Genomic DNA, 15,900 nt, shown 5'->3' with positions numbered 1-15,900 from the left:
CTGACCACCTGGGTGGCTGACCTTGGTCCTGGGGAAGGACAGATCTGATGCGGCTGGAGTGGGGTTAGTTGTGGACTATCAAGCCGGTAAACAGATTGGAACCAGGTCATCAGGGCCTTGAATGCCAGACCCAGGGTCTGGGACTCCACTCTGGGGCGCTGGAGAGCCGAGGAGGGCACAGTCAGCTCTGGGTACAGAAAGACCCTCTGGGGCTGTGTGGAGGCTGGGAGGCAAGGGAGGAAGCTGGGGCCTCCTCTGCAGGAATGGGAAGGAAGAGTGGCTGTCCTTCTCTTGGTCAACACCCCTCACCATGATCTCCCCTACCCTGAATCCCAGGCCTTCCTCCTCCACTCTTTATTTCCTGAAGCCAAACTGTCCCTCCACCTGGTCTTGAAACAGTCCCTCTCTTTTCCTAGAATGTGGTTGGAGGGAGCTCTCCTCTCCTGTGGATTGAGGTGAACTGATCTGAACTCCCATTGGCTAGGAAGTCCCTTGAGAAGTCTACCCTGAGTCCATCCTGCTGCAGGATCAGGAGAGAGAGGTCTCTAGGGCACGAAACCTCGGGGTCTGACATCTTCTCCCCTCTTCCCAACACCCACACACAGGTGATCTACATGGGCCGGAACCCCCGGGACGTGGTGGTCTCGCTCTATCACTACTCCAAGATCGCCAGGCAGTTGAAGGACCCTGGCACGCCTGACCAGTTCCTGAAGAACTTCCTCAAAGGCGAAGGTGAGGACTGGGGCAGAGTGAGGTGGGGGGAGCCCCTAGTGGACAGAGGAGGGATAAGAAGGAGCTGGGGAGAGGCAGGGATGGGGAGCTTGGAGGGAGGCCTACAGCTCTAAGGGGCCAAAGCCTGGGGCCATGTGGGGCTAGTTGGGCCCCTCTGAGCCCCAGCGGGGGGTGACCCAGCTGCCCATCCCTCACCCTGCCTGTCTCTCTGCCCTCAGTGCAGTTCGGCTCCTGGTTCGACCACATTAAGGGCTGGATTCGGATGCAGGGCAAAGAGAACTTCTTGTTTATCACCTACGAGGAGCTGCAGCAGGTGACTCCCCCTCCCGCACCTCCACCCAGCGCCCCCTCACTCCTCCCTTCTTCACGCCCTCCAGCTCCCCTTCCCAGATGGCAGAGAGCTAAGGAGAAAAGGCAAGTGGGGAAGGAGGATTCGGAATGTGTGTGGGCACGATTTTCAGAACGGTGGTCAGGGGAGAGCCATGGAGCTATCTGGGGAAAAGTGTTTCGGGCAGAGGGAAGAGCCAGTGCAAAGGCCCTGAGGTGAGAGTGTGATTGATGTGTTCCAAGGAGAGCAAAGAGGCTGGAGTGGCCAGAGCTGAGAGGGGGTAGGGTGGGAAATGAAGGCACAGAGGGGATGGGACCCACAGTGAGGATTTTGGCTTTTCTCTGAGTAGGTGGGAGCTACAGGTGGCCTCTGAGCAGGGGACGTGATAGGTTAAATGAGACGATACAAAACTGTGACCCATGGGAAGTGATGATGGTTTCACTATGGTTGTGACCTGAAAGGCAGAGGGAAGCAGTGGAAGGAGACAGCCTTTGGAGGCAGACGGGGAGCCTGTCTGGACCCCGTCAAACATCCCTGGGGCAGGCACCTGGGACAGAGAGGCCTTCTGGCTGGGGCAATCAGGAAGGGCTGCCTGGAAGAAGGGACCATGCAGAATGACTACGACTTTGCCCGGCTGTAAGGAGGACGCTGGGCTTCCAGATGGACCAATCCACAGTGAACGTGTCCAACTCTTCTATGTTCTTAACAAAGATCTGTTCTGAGAGGCTGGGAATCTAAGCGGTTCCAATACGTGTTCCTTCACCAAGGGCCCCAGACACGTTCTCTTCCTGTGTGTGCATTTCATGTATTTTTCGTATCCTCCTTTTTGCTGGTACTTGGTGTAGCAGAAAGAGCCTGGATTTTGGTGTTCAAAAAGCCGTTGAAATCCTCTTTAAAATCTCAGAGCCTCAGAGGTCTCATCCTTAAAATGGGTGGAAAATGCTGGCTCAGAGGGTTATTAAGGACCACAGTACCTGGCTTTGGCATATTGTAACCGTCTGACAAGGTACAGCAAAGTGTTAGTATAGTGTGCTAAAGTAAGAGTAATTAGGTTCTGAGCAAGGGCCTATCGATTAATAATAACCATAACAGCCAATGTTTCCGCCTCTCAAACTGCAAAATATGGTAATTTTAAATGGTTCACCCCAATATTATTATCGCTCCCATTTTATAGAGGAGGAAAGTGGGGGCTTATAACCTCGAGAGCGTTGAGAAACTGCCTGAGGCGCATAGCTCTTCACTGCAGACCCCATGGGTTTGGCTTTTTTTTTTCCACCCTGGTAAATCTCTTTTGATGGAAAGATCTAGAAAAGATTTCGGCATCACCCCTCCCCTGTGTTTTCCATCAAGCTTTGTTCTCTGAACCAAAAACTGGGCCACGCAGCCTGACCGAGCTTCTGGGCTGCCCCTGAGTGTGAGGAACTGCCAACATGTTAGTATTTCTGGGTCACGTCAGTGGTTCAAGAGGATAAAGGGATGGAGGCTTATGAAACCAAGAATGACCTGGAAAATCAGGGCCGTGGGGTCGGTGGAACTGACCAGAAGGCTGACTGTGCCGGGCGCTGCGTATCAGGGAAGTCAGGGAGATAGAAGAGAGGATTGTGGGCTTTGGGGACTCAAATCTGAGCTCCTCCTTGGCTGTGTGACCCTGGAAAGTGTCTTCCGCTCTCTGGGCCTCCATTTACTGATGGGGGTAATGATACCCCTCTGCCAGGCTATTGGGAGGATTGGCAAAATACACGAGGGGCTTGGACTAGAGATTGGTACACAGTAGGTGCTTAATCCACAGTGGCTTGAACCATCAGTCATGAGGGAGGTGATACTTGAGCTGCATCTGGATGGGTAAGTTCACCAGGTGGAGAAGGGTGGTGCAGGGCTTTCCTGGCAGCCCCGTGCCAAGGCCTGCAGGGAGGAAAGCACAGGGAAGGAGAGGAAAGACCAGGCCATGCCTGTCCTTAAAAGCCAGGCCTGGGGACTGGGACCCTGGGAAGCCACAGGAGGGCTGGGAACAGGGGAGGGGCAGGGTGAGCTCTGGGTGTGAGGGACTGGAGGCAGAGAGGCCGGGGAGGAGGGTGAGGCGAGGGTCCAGAGGGAGAGGACAAGGCCTGGCCAGTGCTAGGGGCTGTGGGGACACAGAGGAGGGGATATGGCAGACAGTTGAAGCAGGAGAGACGGGGCTGTTGACTGACAGGGGCAACAGGGGGAAGGGGCAAGGGGAGGTTAGGTCGGGCCAGGAGTCTGGCTCTGGGTGAATGATGGGGCTGCTCTGGGATGGGGACCTGGGGTGGGGGGCAGGTTTGGGGCACAGACACCTGTTTCAAACCTGAAAGAGGGTGACTCTCCATAAGATGCTGGACTGACCTCTGCCCCCTGCTGTGACCTCTGACCCAGGCCAACCCCTTCCCTCCTACCCACAGAACCCTCCAAAACCCCACACTGTCAAAAACCTTCAGAGGCCATAGCCCAACCCTTTGGCTTGGAGGTGAGGAAACTGAGGCAAAGAGGCAGAATCACCCAGATTCCAGGTCTGGGTTGGGAGTCAGGCAAATAAACTCTGGGACTGATGCTCCTTCCTGGTCTGGGCTCCCCTCCCTCCGCTGACTCATCCCCTGACCCCCCTCCCCTGCCCCCAGGATCTCCACAGTTCCGTGCAGCGCATCTGCCAGTTCCTGGGCCGGCCGCTGGGCGAGGAAGCGCTGGAGTCCGTCGTGGCGCACTCGGCCTTCAAAGCCATGAAAGCCAACACCATGTCCAACTTCTCCCTGCTGCCCCCCAGCCTGCTGGACCAGAGCCACGGTGCCTTCCTCCGGAAAGGTGAGGGGACTCTGGGGTTCCAAGCCCCATTAGGCCACTGACTGGCTGTGTGTCTTGGGCAAGTTATTTAACCTCTCTGGGCCTGTTTCCCCAGCTGTTACATGGGGATGCTCCAACAGAGCTGCCTTCATGGGGTCACTGTGGACCCATGAATCCACACACAGGGCTTAGCACGGGGCCTGGCACACAGCTGGTGCTACGGGTGTGCCTGCCGTCTCAGACCCACCACTCCCAGAGAGCTCCCCATGGAAGAAAACGCATCAAGGCGTTGCCATAGCCAGCTCTGAACGCTATGAGGCTATCTGGAGTCCTTGTGAATCCTTCTTAGCATTAAAGTTCACCCCAGAAATATTCAAGTGTTGGATTACAGGCTGAGGGTGGGAGTGTATTAGTTTTCTATTCCTGCTGGAACCAAATACCACAAACTTTGTGCCTTAAAAAACCACACACATTCAGGGCATTTCCTGGCAGTCCAGTGGTTAGGACTCACTGCCGTGGCCCCGGGGTTGGGGAACTAAGATCTCACACAGTGCAGCCAAAAAAAGAAAAAAAAAAAAAGAAAAGATTAAAAAGAAAACCACACACACACACATTCACTCCCTTACCATTCTGGATGTCAGAGGTCCAAAATCAGCCTCACTGGGCTAAAATTAAAGTGTCAGTACCGTGTTCTTTCTGGAGACTCTAGGGGAGAATTGGTTCCCGGCCTTTACAGTTTCCAGACCCGCCTGCATCCCTTGGCTCATGGCCCCTTCCTCCACCTTCAAAAACATCTTCTACTCTCTGACGCTGACCCTCCTGCATCCTCTTATAAGGATGTTTGCCATTAAGCGTCAAGATCTTTAACTTAATCACATCTGCGAAGTCCCTTTTGCCGTGTCAGGTCACATATTCATAGGTTCTAAGGGTTAGGTCGTGGACATCTTGGTGGGAGCTCATTATTCAGCCCACCACAGGGAGCCCCCCAGACCTCACTAGGGGTGTCATGTAATGTGGTATATTTGTTAAAATTCAAAATACTGTGATCCACAGGGAGGGGGAAGGGTAAGCTGGGACGAAGTGAGAGAGTGGCATGGACATATATACACTACCAAATGTAAAATAGCTACTGGGAAGCAGCTGCGTCGCACAGGGAGATCAGTTCCGTGCTTAGTGACCACCTAGAGGGGTGGGATAGGGAGGGTGGGAGGGAGGGGATATGGGGATACATGTATACGTATAGCTGATTCACTTTGTTATACAGCAGAAACCAACACAACATTGTAAAGCATTTATACTCCAATAAAGATGTTAAAAAAAAAATACTGTGATCCAAATGACTTTGGCCCCAGGATTCCAGGTAAAGGCTAGTGGCCCTGGTTATCCCATGCTATAAGAAACTTGAGGGATCTGAGTGCTCACCTCGGGGCACAGAGAACTAGCAAGGTCATGCCCCTTACCTTCTCGGTTGCTGTGAGGGGCTAAGGAGTGAATCCTGGCAAATCGTCAGCATGCCCTTTCCCCACTAAGTGCAGGGAAAGCACTGGTTCCCAGTGTCAGAGCAATACTGAAGGTAGTGGAGGCGTTGGAACACTGGAGAGAGGAAGCCCTGTTCTAGCAAGGGAGGTGAGGGACAGGGCACAGGGGAGGTGATACAGGGGCTGGGAAGGATGTGCAGGAATGCTAGGTGAGGAGGCGGATGTTCTGGGTAGAGATTTAAGAGGTCGGTGGAGGAAGGTAGGAGGTCTGCTGGAGGGAGGAGTAGGGCAGGAGGAAGCTGAGGGAGGGAGGGGGTTAAGAATGGCGCCCAGGGGTCTGGCCAGGCGACTGGTGGCCAGTGTAAGTAAGTGTCAGCCATCATCGCAGGAGGGAAAGGGGCAAAAATGGAGATGGAGGGGGCCGGGGGAAGGACAGCGCTTCTTGCAAAGGGAACGCCATAGGCAAAGGCCAGGAGGTGGGAAAGAAGGTGCTGGGATCTTGGGGGCGGGGGACGATGCTCTGGATACTCCTCACCTCGGCCGTCCCTCCCTTCCCTCCAGGGATCTGCGGTGACTGGAAGAACCACTTCACGGTGGCGCAGAGCGAAGCCTTCGACCGAGTCTACCGCGAGCGGATGCGGGGGCTGCCGACCTTCCCCTGGGACGTGGACCCCGAGGACTCCGGTCCGGACCCCGACCCCAGTCCCGACCCGAGTCCCAGCCCAGACCAGGCCTCCGAGCCACCCCACCCGTGACCCTGAGAATAAACGCATCGCTACTGCCCCGGCTCCTCGATGCGCCTTGGAGGTGGCGTGCCGCAGGCGGGCGGCAGGGGGCGTGCGAGGGCGGACGGGGCGCCTCTGCCGGCCACCGAGGCCGGGGTGGGGACCCGAGCAGGGCACCCAAGGCCTGGGGAGGGCGAGGTCCGCTAACCCACCTGGCGCGCCAGTGGGGTCGGTGATTTAGAAGCCTCTCCCAGAGGCAAAGGTTGGGGAAGGGAGGCCAGCACTGGGCACCTGACCGCCCTAGGGTCAGGGTGCTGCGGCCCAGACTCCTGGATCCTTGGGAAGCAGAGTGATGCAGACCAGGGCCCCTGGGTCCTTGGGGAGGAGGGTGTTGGGGCCCCGGACTCCTGGGTCTGAGGGAGTAGGGGGTCAGGTCTGGACTCCTGGGTCTCCCATGAGACTGTGGAAATGCAAGTTTCTGGCATGAAGCAGCTTTATTCTGAGCAGGGGTAAAAGGCAGCCCTAACAGCTCCCCCCTTAGCGCCCACAAAACAGTTCCAGCACCTGCTGGGTCCCTCTCCATGGCCCTGACCTGTTCCCCAACAGGCGTGTCCTCACCAATTTCCGGCCCCTCATGATTCAGCTCGGCTCCCCTGGTCGGGTTCTCTCCTCTCCTCAGCCAAGCTCAGTTTACCCACAGCTCCTGAGCATGGCAGGTGCAGGAAGCCTCCCCTCAGCCCCAGGGACGCCCCATCTTCACTCCACACAATTCCAGCATGGGGGCCACTCAGCCAGGCCTCTCCTCAGAGAAGTTCTGACCCGGCCGGAACATGATGTGTGCTGTTCTAGGATGCCAGCTAGTGGAGACCTTATGCCCACTTTCTAGGCTGTAACAATGAGGTCTAGAGTGAGCACCGGGCTTGCCCAAGTTCTATCTAGAACAAGTGAAAAGAAAAAAAAAAAAAAATCCCTTCCACTTCCCAGACACTGAGACCAGAAGCCTCGTTCAAGGTACAACAGTGAGGCAGGGGGGCTTTGAGCAACAGTTGTCCGACTGTCCTGGGACGGGGCCAGCCCCATTTGGCTTCGGCTCCTGTCAGCGACGCCCCCTGAGTCCTGGCTGGGTGGCCCGGTCTGGCTGCCGGATGCCTCTGGGTTCTGGGAGTTTGGAGGCAGCATCTTCACCAAACCACCTTCGGGTCGGGGACGGATAGTGGAGGCGGCGAGCAGGGATGAGAGGCAAGGGGCCACCCCAGGGCTGGGACGGGGCCAGCGGACCGGAGTCCGCCTCACCACCGGGGGCCCCTCCAGCGCCCCGCTGCCTCATCAGAGCCTTGGCTGGGGTGTCCTTGGAGCCCCAGGACTTCTTGAGCTGTGGAGGGAAAGAGAGGGAGGTGAGAGGAGGCACTTGGGGGCCCAGAGGAGGAAGGAGGTGAGACTGGAGGGAGGTGATGACGGAGGGGAGGGTGTGAAACTCCGAGGGGGTCTCCAGAACCAGGAGGGAAGTGAGTGGGGAGGCCAGGGACGCCCAGACCTACAGAAGGGGCAAGGAGCTGCATCGCCACGCGCAGCTTTGCAGTGGGGGAGGAACAGGAAGCAGCCGGCAGCTTCATGGGGGGGGCAAATATTTGCCAAGGGAGTTGATGCTGGGTGAGGGCGGCTCAGGATTGGGGAGAAGTGAGGACCTGGCCCTTGCCCATCCCTCTTCTCCCCTTGACCCGGGTGGAGGGAGATGATTCCTGGGACTTTCTCCCTCACCCTCCAGAGAGTGCTTGAGCTCCCACCTAGCAGATGGGGAAACTGAGGCTCAGAGGGGGCACAGCTCACAGAGGAACTGACCCCAGGTCTGTCTGGATCCAAGGAGAATCCACCGGTTTCTCCCATGTGGCTCTGCTCTTACCCTCTCCATAGCCCACTTCACAGCTGAGGACACTGACGGCCCGCCCAGGGTTCCCCAGAGAACTGGGGCAGGCTCTGCTGGAACCCCAGTGTCTAAGCAGCTAGGGGAAGGGAGGGGAGACCCCCCTGACCTTCCCTAATCCCCTCCCCAGTACGCCTAGCACACTCGAATCCAGGAAGCCAGCGAGCAGAGCATTTAAAAGTCTTGCCTGGGAGGCAACCAGGGCTAAGGTCCAATTCCTCCCTGGTGCTTCAGTTTCCCCATCTGTGAAATGAGTGGGTGGAGAGCTGTAATCACATCCACCTCATAGGGTTACATTTAACCACCTCTGTGAAAGCGCTTGGCACGGGGCCTGGCACGTGGCAAGGTGCCCGCAAAAGATCGTTGCTTTGACTTGGGCAAGTTAAACACAACCTCTCTGAGCCTCAGCTTTCCCATCCATAAAAGCGAGTGTAATAAGAGTATCGCGTCATTGCCCTGGGAGGATATCAGGAAATCAAAATAAATTCCCCTTTGGGAATTTATTGTAATGACGGTGGTTATTCCATTTCTTTCGATTTCATTGACTCCTCCTCCCAAGCAAGCTGAGGATGGGGACACTAGCTCAGCCCATTTCCTTGATGAAAACACTGGGGTTCAGAGAAGGCATTTCTCCCCCTCCCACGCCCGGAGCTCTCACAGTTGGTGTATCTTGCCAGGTTTCACACCCAGGGCTCTCGGGGTCTCTGCCCAGTGTTACCAGGCGCTCCCCTGCCCAGCACACAGTAAGTATACAGGAAGTGGACGATGCAATTATGAACGCAGGGGAGCAGTTTTGCTTTTCCCCACCCCACCCCCGGGGCCGGGCACATCGCAGGCGTTCACATGCCTCTATTCTCTTCCAGCTATTCTCTCTCAGGCCAGCCACCAGGTCTCACCTCATTGTCACCGTCACTAGAGCCTGACAGCTGGGCCAGGCGGCTCAGGTCCCATAGGGAGCGGCTGGGCCGGGCCAGGGGGCCACTGGGGGTCCGGGCACGCTGTACACTCCTCAGGATGTCGCTAAGAGCTGGCCCTGGCTTGGCCAGGGTCTCCAGCCTGTACCCCTCGGAGACTCGGCAGGCGGCCAGGCGTTGGGCCAGCGAGCCATCAGGCGGTGCTGGCGGCGACAGGGGGGCCACGGAGCAGTGGCGGGCCACGCGATGCGGGCTGTAGGCCAGCTGCCACCCCCCCAGGGCTCTCACAGAGGGACCCGGGGTGGGCGCGGGCGGGAGCGGCCAGGAGGCCGCATAGAGTGTCCGGAACTCTCGGCTGAAGGCATCGGCGATCTCACCGGTCAGCAGGGTCACCAGACCACGGTGCAGGCGTGAGTCACTCCATGTGAAGCTGGGGGGCACAGAGGTGGGGGTCAGGATCTCCAAGCAGCCCCAGAAGCCTGGTCTGGCCCCCATCACCAGGCCCCAACCTGGTCCCAGGGCGGGCTCTGTGACCTCCGCCAAGTCCTGCCATCCCTCTGGCCTCAACGTGCACCTCTGTAGAATGGGAACGATGAAGTACCTACCCCAGAGGGTTGATGTGAAGACAACATCAGTTAACATACTTAAATGATCATCTGGAATCAGACTCGAGTTTAAACCTGGCCTCTGCCTTGTCCCCTTAGAGGGATGCCTCAGTTTCCCCCTCTGGAGAGAGATGGGATTCTGACACCCTCAGGGACTGAAGACTCAGCTGCTTCCTACAGTAATTGCCATTTATTAAGTACTTGCTGTGTGCCAGGCTCTAGGTGTGCCTGCTCCCTGCCTCAGTTTGTTCATCTGTAATATGGAGCTAAAACGTAGGAAGATTAGAATCAGAGAACATGGGTCAGGCCTCATGCCCGGGGCCTGGTAGGTGCCCAGCATTAAAAGCCTGCGAGCCGTGGTGAGCTGTGCCCTTACTATCCCTGTGACCACAGTGGCTGTGATTTAAAGCATTGAGCACAGGTCTTGGTACACAGCAGGTGCTCAGTAAATGCTCTCTTTTGAATTAAATGAACCTGGACTCTTGTCCTGGCTCAGGGGACCTTGGACATATCAATTTTCCTTCCTGAGCTTCATTCGGTTTGCCCATCGGAAAAACAGGCTCGCCCTGGGCTGTGTATCTTGCACGTGGCGGGACAGCACCCGATGCCCAGCAGAGCGGATGAGTTCGCGGCCGAGACGATGAAAGTTGGTCTGAGGTTCCTTACCTAGGTGGAGTGGCAGTGTCCTTGCTCCCGAGCAGGTCAGCCGGCCAGCCTGCCCCTCAGATTGTGACACCCCTCCCCCACCTATGAGCTCACCCCCAGAGCAGTCGGTGGGAACCCTGGGTGGGGTCTGTGAGGTCACCCCATTCCGCTCCACAAAGTCTCTTGTCAGGCAGCGGCCACTGGCTCATCTCCATCCCGGTGGAGTTTCTGAGACCCAAGGACCGGAGAGCCGTGGTCACAACAGAGTTTCCGAGAGGGATGCGGAGCATTGGGAACCGAGGACACGCCAGGTTCTGATCCTGGGAGACCAGAACCAGGGGTACAAGCCTTGCGGGCGTGAGGAGTGCCATTCAGCAGTTCCGGGAGGCCCAGGAAGCCTACTGCCTGGCTTGGGCACCGTCACCGCCGCCAGGCCACCATGGTCCTCGGCTGGTTGCTGCTTCTGGTGATGGCTCTGCCCCCAGGCACGACGGGCACCAAGGACTGCGTCTTCTGTGAGCTGACCGACTCCACGATCTGTCCCGGCATGCACATGCGCTGCGGCGATGACGAGGACTGCTTCACGGGCCATGGGGTGGCCCCCGGCGTCAGCCCCATCACCAACAAAGGCTGCGTGCCGGCCACCTCGTGTGGCCGCGAGGAGCCCGTCAGCTACATGGGCGTCACCTACAGCCTCACCACTGACTGCTGCACCGGCCACCTGTGTAACGGGGCCCCCCACCCCACAGGCGGCCGGATGGCACGGGCCACCACCGGCCTGGCGCTGGGCGCGCTGCAATTGCTCCGACATTCGCTGTGACCAACCTGGAGGGCAGGGCCCAGGACTGGTCTCCCGCCTGCGCTTCCCCCCCATGCCCCCTGCCTCCACCCCCTTCCCCTGTCAAATGGCCAGAGGCCCTGGACAACCCCTTGTGGCCCTGGCCTCATCGTTCTAGGGCTGTCACCAGGGCCCAGCGCTCGGCAAAGCATCCTCAGGCCTGATTTAGTGGTGGGGAACCAGGCCCTATGGGTTTGACTGTACTGTTGTATTTCATTGGTTCTAAGACGCGTATCTTTTCACATTCTGATCAGGATGTGTCTTTGCTTTGGTGGCACCTTAGAGTCTATGAAATATGGTAAAAAACAAATAACAATAAATGACAGCTGACGTTTATGGAGCACTTCTTACGTTCCGTGCCAGGCATCGTTATCTCACTGAATCCCCAAGTGAAGCTGGGAACGTGGATTCTCTTCAAAATCTCCCAGTCTCGGGAATTCCCTGGTGGTCCAGTGGTTGGGACTCTGCGCTTTCATTGCCAAGGGCCCGGGGTTCAATCCCTGGTTGGGGAACTAAGATCCCGCAAGCTGCGTGTTGCAGACAAAAAAAAAATAAGAAAAAAAGGGCTTCCCTGGTGGCACAGTGGTTGAGAATCTGCCTGCTGATGCAGGGAACACGGGTTCGAGCCCTGGTCTGGGAAGATCCCACATGCCGCGGAGCAACTAAGCCCGTGAGCCACAACTACTGAGCCTGCGTATCTGGAGCCTGTGCTCCGCAACAAGAGAGGCCGCGATGAAGAGTGGCCCCCGCTCGCCGCAACTAGAGAAAGCCCTCGCACAGCAACGAAGACCCAACACAGCCATAAATAAATAAATAAACAGATAGATAGATAAAAAAGCCAAGCATTTGAAGCCCTTTAAAAAAAAAACAAAAACAAAAAAACCAACCTCCCAGTCTCGGTGCTAGCGGTTCTCAAAGTGTGGTCCCTGGGCTAGTAGCATCAGTATCACCAACCGGAAACTTGCTAGAAATGCCAATTCTCGGGCCCTATTCCAGCCCGGCTGAAAAGGAGCAGGGCTCAAAAATCTGTTTGCTTTTTTTTTTTAACAAGTCATCCAGGTGATTCTGATGCCTGCTCAAGGTTCAAAGCCAGCAGCCTAGAGCAAAGGTAATCAAGTGGGCACTTCCGTCCCTCAGGGGGCACCGCGCAAAGTCTGGAGACGGTTTGCGTAGTTGTACTTGGGGAAGGGGGAATGCTACCAGCATCTCCTGGGTAGAGGGCAGTTCAGCCCAGCAAAGCCCCCCCCCACAGCACAGAGTCATCCGGTTCCGAATGTGAGTAGCACCTCTGTTGAGAAACCTTGCTGTAGACGCACTGACTGAACCATCCCATTGTCTAGAGGGCGAAACGGGGGCACAGAGAGGGGAAGTCAGTTATGCAAAGTCACACAGCCAGTAACTGTCCGAGCTAGGATTTGACCCCAGGCCATCTGACCCGGAGTCCACGTGCCCCCTGACATGCTGTTCCCAGGAAGTAAATGCTGCTATTTTCACACTTTCCAGATGGGAAAAACTGAGGTTCAGAGTGGGGAAGGCCCAATGTCACAGAACTAAGAAGTCACGGAGCCAGGTTCCTGGGTCAATCAGACCCCAAAGGGAGCAGAGGAGGGACGTGAGATGGTCTGAGGGCTGGGCCATTTGCATACCAGCTCTGATTTTTGTACAGATGCTCAGAGAGGTGGAGTTACTCACCCAAGGCAGAGCTCAGACTTCAATCCAGGTCCCCCTGGCTTGGAAACTCCCACACACCAAGTGAGAGCCCAGTTTTCCAGATGAGGAAACACAGGGGTCACAGAGATGAAGACTTACCTGCAAGCCACTAAACAGCCCAGCAGCAGGGCCAGTGCCAGCCTGTTCCGCTACAGGACGCCTCCTCTCCCGAGCAGGGGGTTTAGACCCATTTTACAGATGAGGAAAGAGAGTCTGGGAAAGGGGATGCCAACTACTGTCTGAAGCCACTGAGGGAGAGTTGGGGACAGGAGACCGGGCAGTGTGGTGAGGGGGGGGATAGCCGCACCTGTAGGATCCTGAGATGACCCTCTCGCCGTCCAGTAGCACAAACTTTTCCCGCACGTTGCCGCTCACCTGCCGACACCAACGGCTCTGGAAACTGCAGCCCCGCACGACTCGGATGTCCAGGTTCTGGGGTGGGGGAGGCACGCCTTTACTCAGGCCGACCCCCCAGACCTCCACCCAGTGCCGAGGGCTCAGGATCCCTACAGGCTGGTCCTACCTAAGTGGCCCATGACTCTCTGGAAGGTTCTGCCCCAGCTTCCCCAGGGCCTCAGGGGTCTGTTGAGATATTCCTGACTCAGAGGGACCCCATGAGAAGGCTGACCCCAGTTTCACCCCCTGTCATGGGCATCACATCTCAGGGGACCCTCTCAGCTGGCATCCACCTCGATGACCCAGGATCCTATGGAAGGGTCTTCGCCTGATGCTCCCAGTGCCAGGGCATTGGGGACTCAGGGGTCCCTCCTGCCAGGCCCCTACCTCAGTGGCCCAGGGGTTCACCCCCAGTTGCTGGGCCAGAATCAGGAAGGCAGGCAGCTGCTGATGGTCTAGGAGCAGGTAGACGGGCACCCAGCGGCGAGTGGCAGCATCCACCAGGTCCGAAAGCAGGTCTGGGTCAGTGAAGATGTCCATGACCACGGCCACCAGCTGAGGGTGGGGAGAGGGGCTGTGGGTGGAGCCTAGGGCTTAGGGGGACATTCAGAGGGTGAGGTGCTCCGGAGAGTTTAAGGGCCCAGTCTCCATGGGATGTTCAGGGAGCCTGAGGGGGAGACCCCCCAGACATGCAGCATGTTCATGCAGTGTCTATGTGTGAATGAGAAGAAAACAGCCCTTCCTCGAGACCCACACCTCTAACTGCTTGAAAACTGTTATCATCAATCACATGTCTGCAACCGTATCCCTTGAGCTGTGACACTACTACATGGCTACCCTGCTCCAGAGGTCAATGGGCTGGAGGCCCTTGCAGGGCACTGTGGGCAGCTGCCCACCTGGGTCCTTGGGAGGGATGACCTGCCAGGCCACCAAGGCGAGCTCTGGGGATTGGGGGGTGCTGAAGGCCTGGATCTTGCAGGCGGAAAAAGGTAGTGGTGATGAACCCTGACTCACTGGCCAGACAGCCTTGGTTCAGATCCCCACTCGGCCACGTACAGGCAAGAGACAATCTGCCATGCCTCAGTTTCCCTATCTCCTCAATGGGTACATTAAGTCTCAACCCCACAGAGTCCTCCTGAGGATTAGGCAGGGTAACTCATATAAAGTACTTAGCATGGGAGCAGTAACAGAAAAACTGTTAAAGAATGGGGGGGACTTCCCTGGTGGCGCAGTGGTTAAGAATCGCCTGCCAATGCAGGGGACGCGGGTTCGAGCCCTGGTCTGGGAAGAGCCCACATGCGGCAGAGCAACTAAGCCCGTGCACCACAACTACTGAGCCTGCGCTCTAGAGCCCGCGAGCCACAACTGCTGAGCTCACGTGCCACAACTACTGAAGCCCGCGCGCCTAGAGCCCGTGCTCCACAACAAGAGAAGCCACCGCAATGAGCCCACGCACCACAACAAAGAGTAGCCCCCACTCACCGCAACTAAAGCCCGCACGCAGCAATGAAGACCCAACGCAGTTGAAAATAAAATGAAATAAATAAATAAAATATGCAACTAAATAAACTGTTAAAAAAAAAAGTGCTGTCCAGGGAGTGCTGCAGGGGAGACATCTGGGCCCTCCCCGAAAGGAGGATGGAGACCTCCACCCTGGTGGTGGAAGTGGTAGAGGAGATGACTGAGACCAGGGGGGTCATAAGTAGGTCCAAGGGCCATGGATGCCTAAGGCACCCAGGTCCTGCGGAGAAGATGGAACCCCCCCATATGTAAGAGGGAGAGGATGAGATCTGGGGGGTGTGGATGCCCAAGTCCTGGGGGCTGGGAGGTGTGGATTCCTGGGTTCCAGGGATGTGGACACACAAGTTCCAGGAGGGCACAGCTCAGAATGCCTGGCTCCCAAGTGATGTGTACTCACTCCCACATCTGGGGGCTGGCATGTGAGGATGACCGGGTCTGAGGAAGGGACACTAGGCCCTTGAGGCCCCCACCTTGTGGGCGGCCTGGATTTCCTGGTGCACCAGCTCCTTGAGGGACGGTTGGCCCTCGCCAGGTGGCTGGGTGTACAGCTGTGCCCGGGTGATACCCTTCCAGGCTGAGTCCTCCGGCCAGCCCAGCCGCAACATGGGCACCGGCTCCTCTGACTGTCCAGGCCAGTAGGTCAGGCTGCCCAAGTCCCCATCGGTGGCAGTGGCTCCCTCTGCTGCCCTGCTAGGCTCCTGCTTTGCTGCTGTCCAGTCCTCAGCCGCCGCCACCAGGCCCCGGAGCTCATCTCCACTCAGGAAGGGCCGCAGCCCCTCGCGCTGCACGCAGGCCTCAAACGCCTCTGCACCCTGGCTCAGCAGAGCCTCCAGCGCCAGCCTCTGGCCCTCGGAATACAGGAAGCTGGGAGTGGCCTCGGTCAGGGGCAGCTGCCCAGCCCCTGACTCTGTTCCTCCCAGTGCTGCCAGCTGGGAGGCTGCCATCAGGCCGTTCAGGTGGGAGGATGGAGAGGCTGGATGTCCAAGCTTGGCCGTCTCTGGGCACTGAGCATCTGGAGGTCTCCCGACAGAGTCTGTGTGGCCGTGCAAGGCAGGACAGCCCTAAGTCCAAATGGCTCCCTGCACTGTCCCTGGCTTGCCGTCCTGATAATCAGACTGCCCAAGTGACTACCCACCGGGTGCGTGGCTCTGCTCAGACCGACAGCCCACCGGCCATCTGAGCTTCCTGCCAACCTGATGGTCTGGCTGAGCCTATGACTGGCCCTGTGTGTCGGTCAGGCTGACCACCTGACACTGTCTCCAACTGTGCGATCCATCAGCTGCTCCCCGACACA

At 57.4% G+C, this 15,900-nt stretch overlaps 3 protein-coding genes across 3 annotated transcripts in view; 2 read left to right on the top strand and 1 right to left on the bottom strand.

Moving 5' to 3' along the window:
- SULT2B1 (sulfotransferase family 2B member 1) overlaps window positions 1-6,119 on the top strand; it is a 34,331-nt gene extending 28,212 nt beyond the window's left edge. Inside the window, exons 4-7 of the mRNA XM_065899009.1 lie at window positions 606-732; window positions 951-1,045; window positions 3,694-3,874; window positions 5,893-6,119. Of these exons, the coding sequence (XP_065755081.1) occupies window positions 606-732; window positions 951-1,045; window positions 3,694-3,874; window positions 5,893-6,086 (597 nt within the window). The 3' untranslated portion in view covers window positions 6,087-6,119. The remainder of the gene's footprint in view (window positions 1-605; window positions 733-950; window positions 1,046-3,693; window positions 3,875-5,892) is intronic.
- Window positions 6,120-7,152: 1,033 nt separating this feature from the next.
- Window positions 7,153-15,550, bottom strand: FAM83E (family with sequence similarity 83 member E). Its single transcript, XM_065898274.1, has 5 exons — window positions 15,077-15,550; window positions 13,473-13,640; window positions 12,997-13,121; window positions 8,874-9,321; window positions 7,153-7,428 (listed from the first exon to the last, which is right to left on the bottom strand). The coding sequence occupies exons 1-5, from the start codon at window positions 15,548-15,550 to the stop codon at window positions 7,153-7,155; spliced, it is 1,491 nt and encodes a 496-aa protein (XP_065754346.1).
- SPACA4 (sperm acrosome associated 4) lies at window positions 10,581-10,961 on the top strand. Its single transcript, XM_065899594.1, has one exon. It carries the CDS (start codon window positions 10,581-10,583, stop codon window positions 10,959-10,961), a length of 381 nt encoding a protein of 126 aa, XP_065755666.1.
- Window positions 15,551-15,900: the final 350 nt, after the last annotated feature.

This window comes from Phocoena phocoena, chromosome 20 (genome assembly GCF_963924675.1).
Source record: "Phocoena phocoena chromosome 20, mPhoPho1.1, whole genome shotgun sequence".
NCBI lineage: Eukaryota > Metazoa > Chordata > Mammalia > Artiodactyla > Phocoenidae > Phocoena > Phocoena phocoena.
Note: the sequence above shows the minus strand (reverse complement) of the source record. Positions and strands in the feature narration are given on the sequence as shown.

Bases quoted from the DNA above. Each gene is read 5' to 3' on its own strand.
- SPACA4 (XM_065899594.1), top strand. From the start codon at position 10,581: ATGGTCCTCGGCTGGTTGCTGCTTCTGGTGATGGCTCTGCCCCCAGGC.
- FAM83E (XM_065898274.1), bottom strand. From the start codon at position 15,550: ATGGCAGCCTCCCAGCTGGCAGCACTGGGAGGAACAGAGTCAGGGGCT. The intron at 13,122-13,472 runs GTAGGGGCCTGG...CCCCCACCCCAG, and splicing joins TGAACCCCTGGGCCACTGAG to AACCTGGACATCCGAGTCGT. The intron at 9,322-12,996 runs GTGCGGCTATCC...TGTGCCCCCCAG, and splicing joins GTCATCTCAGGATCCTACAG to CTTCACATGGAGTGACTCAC.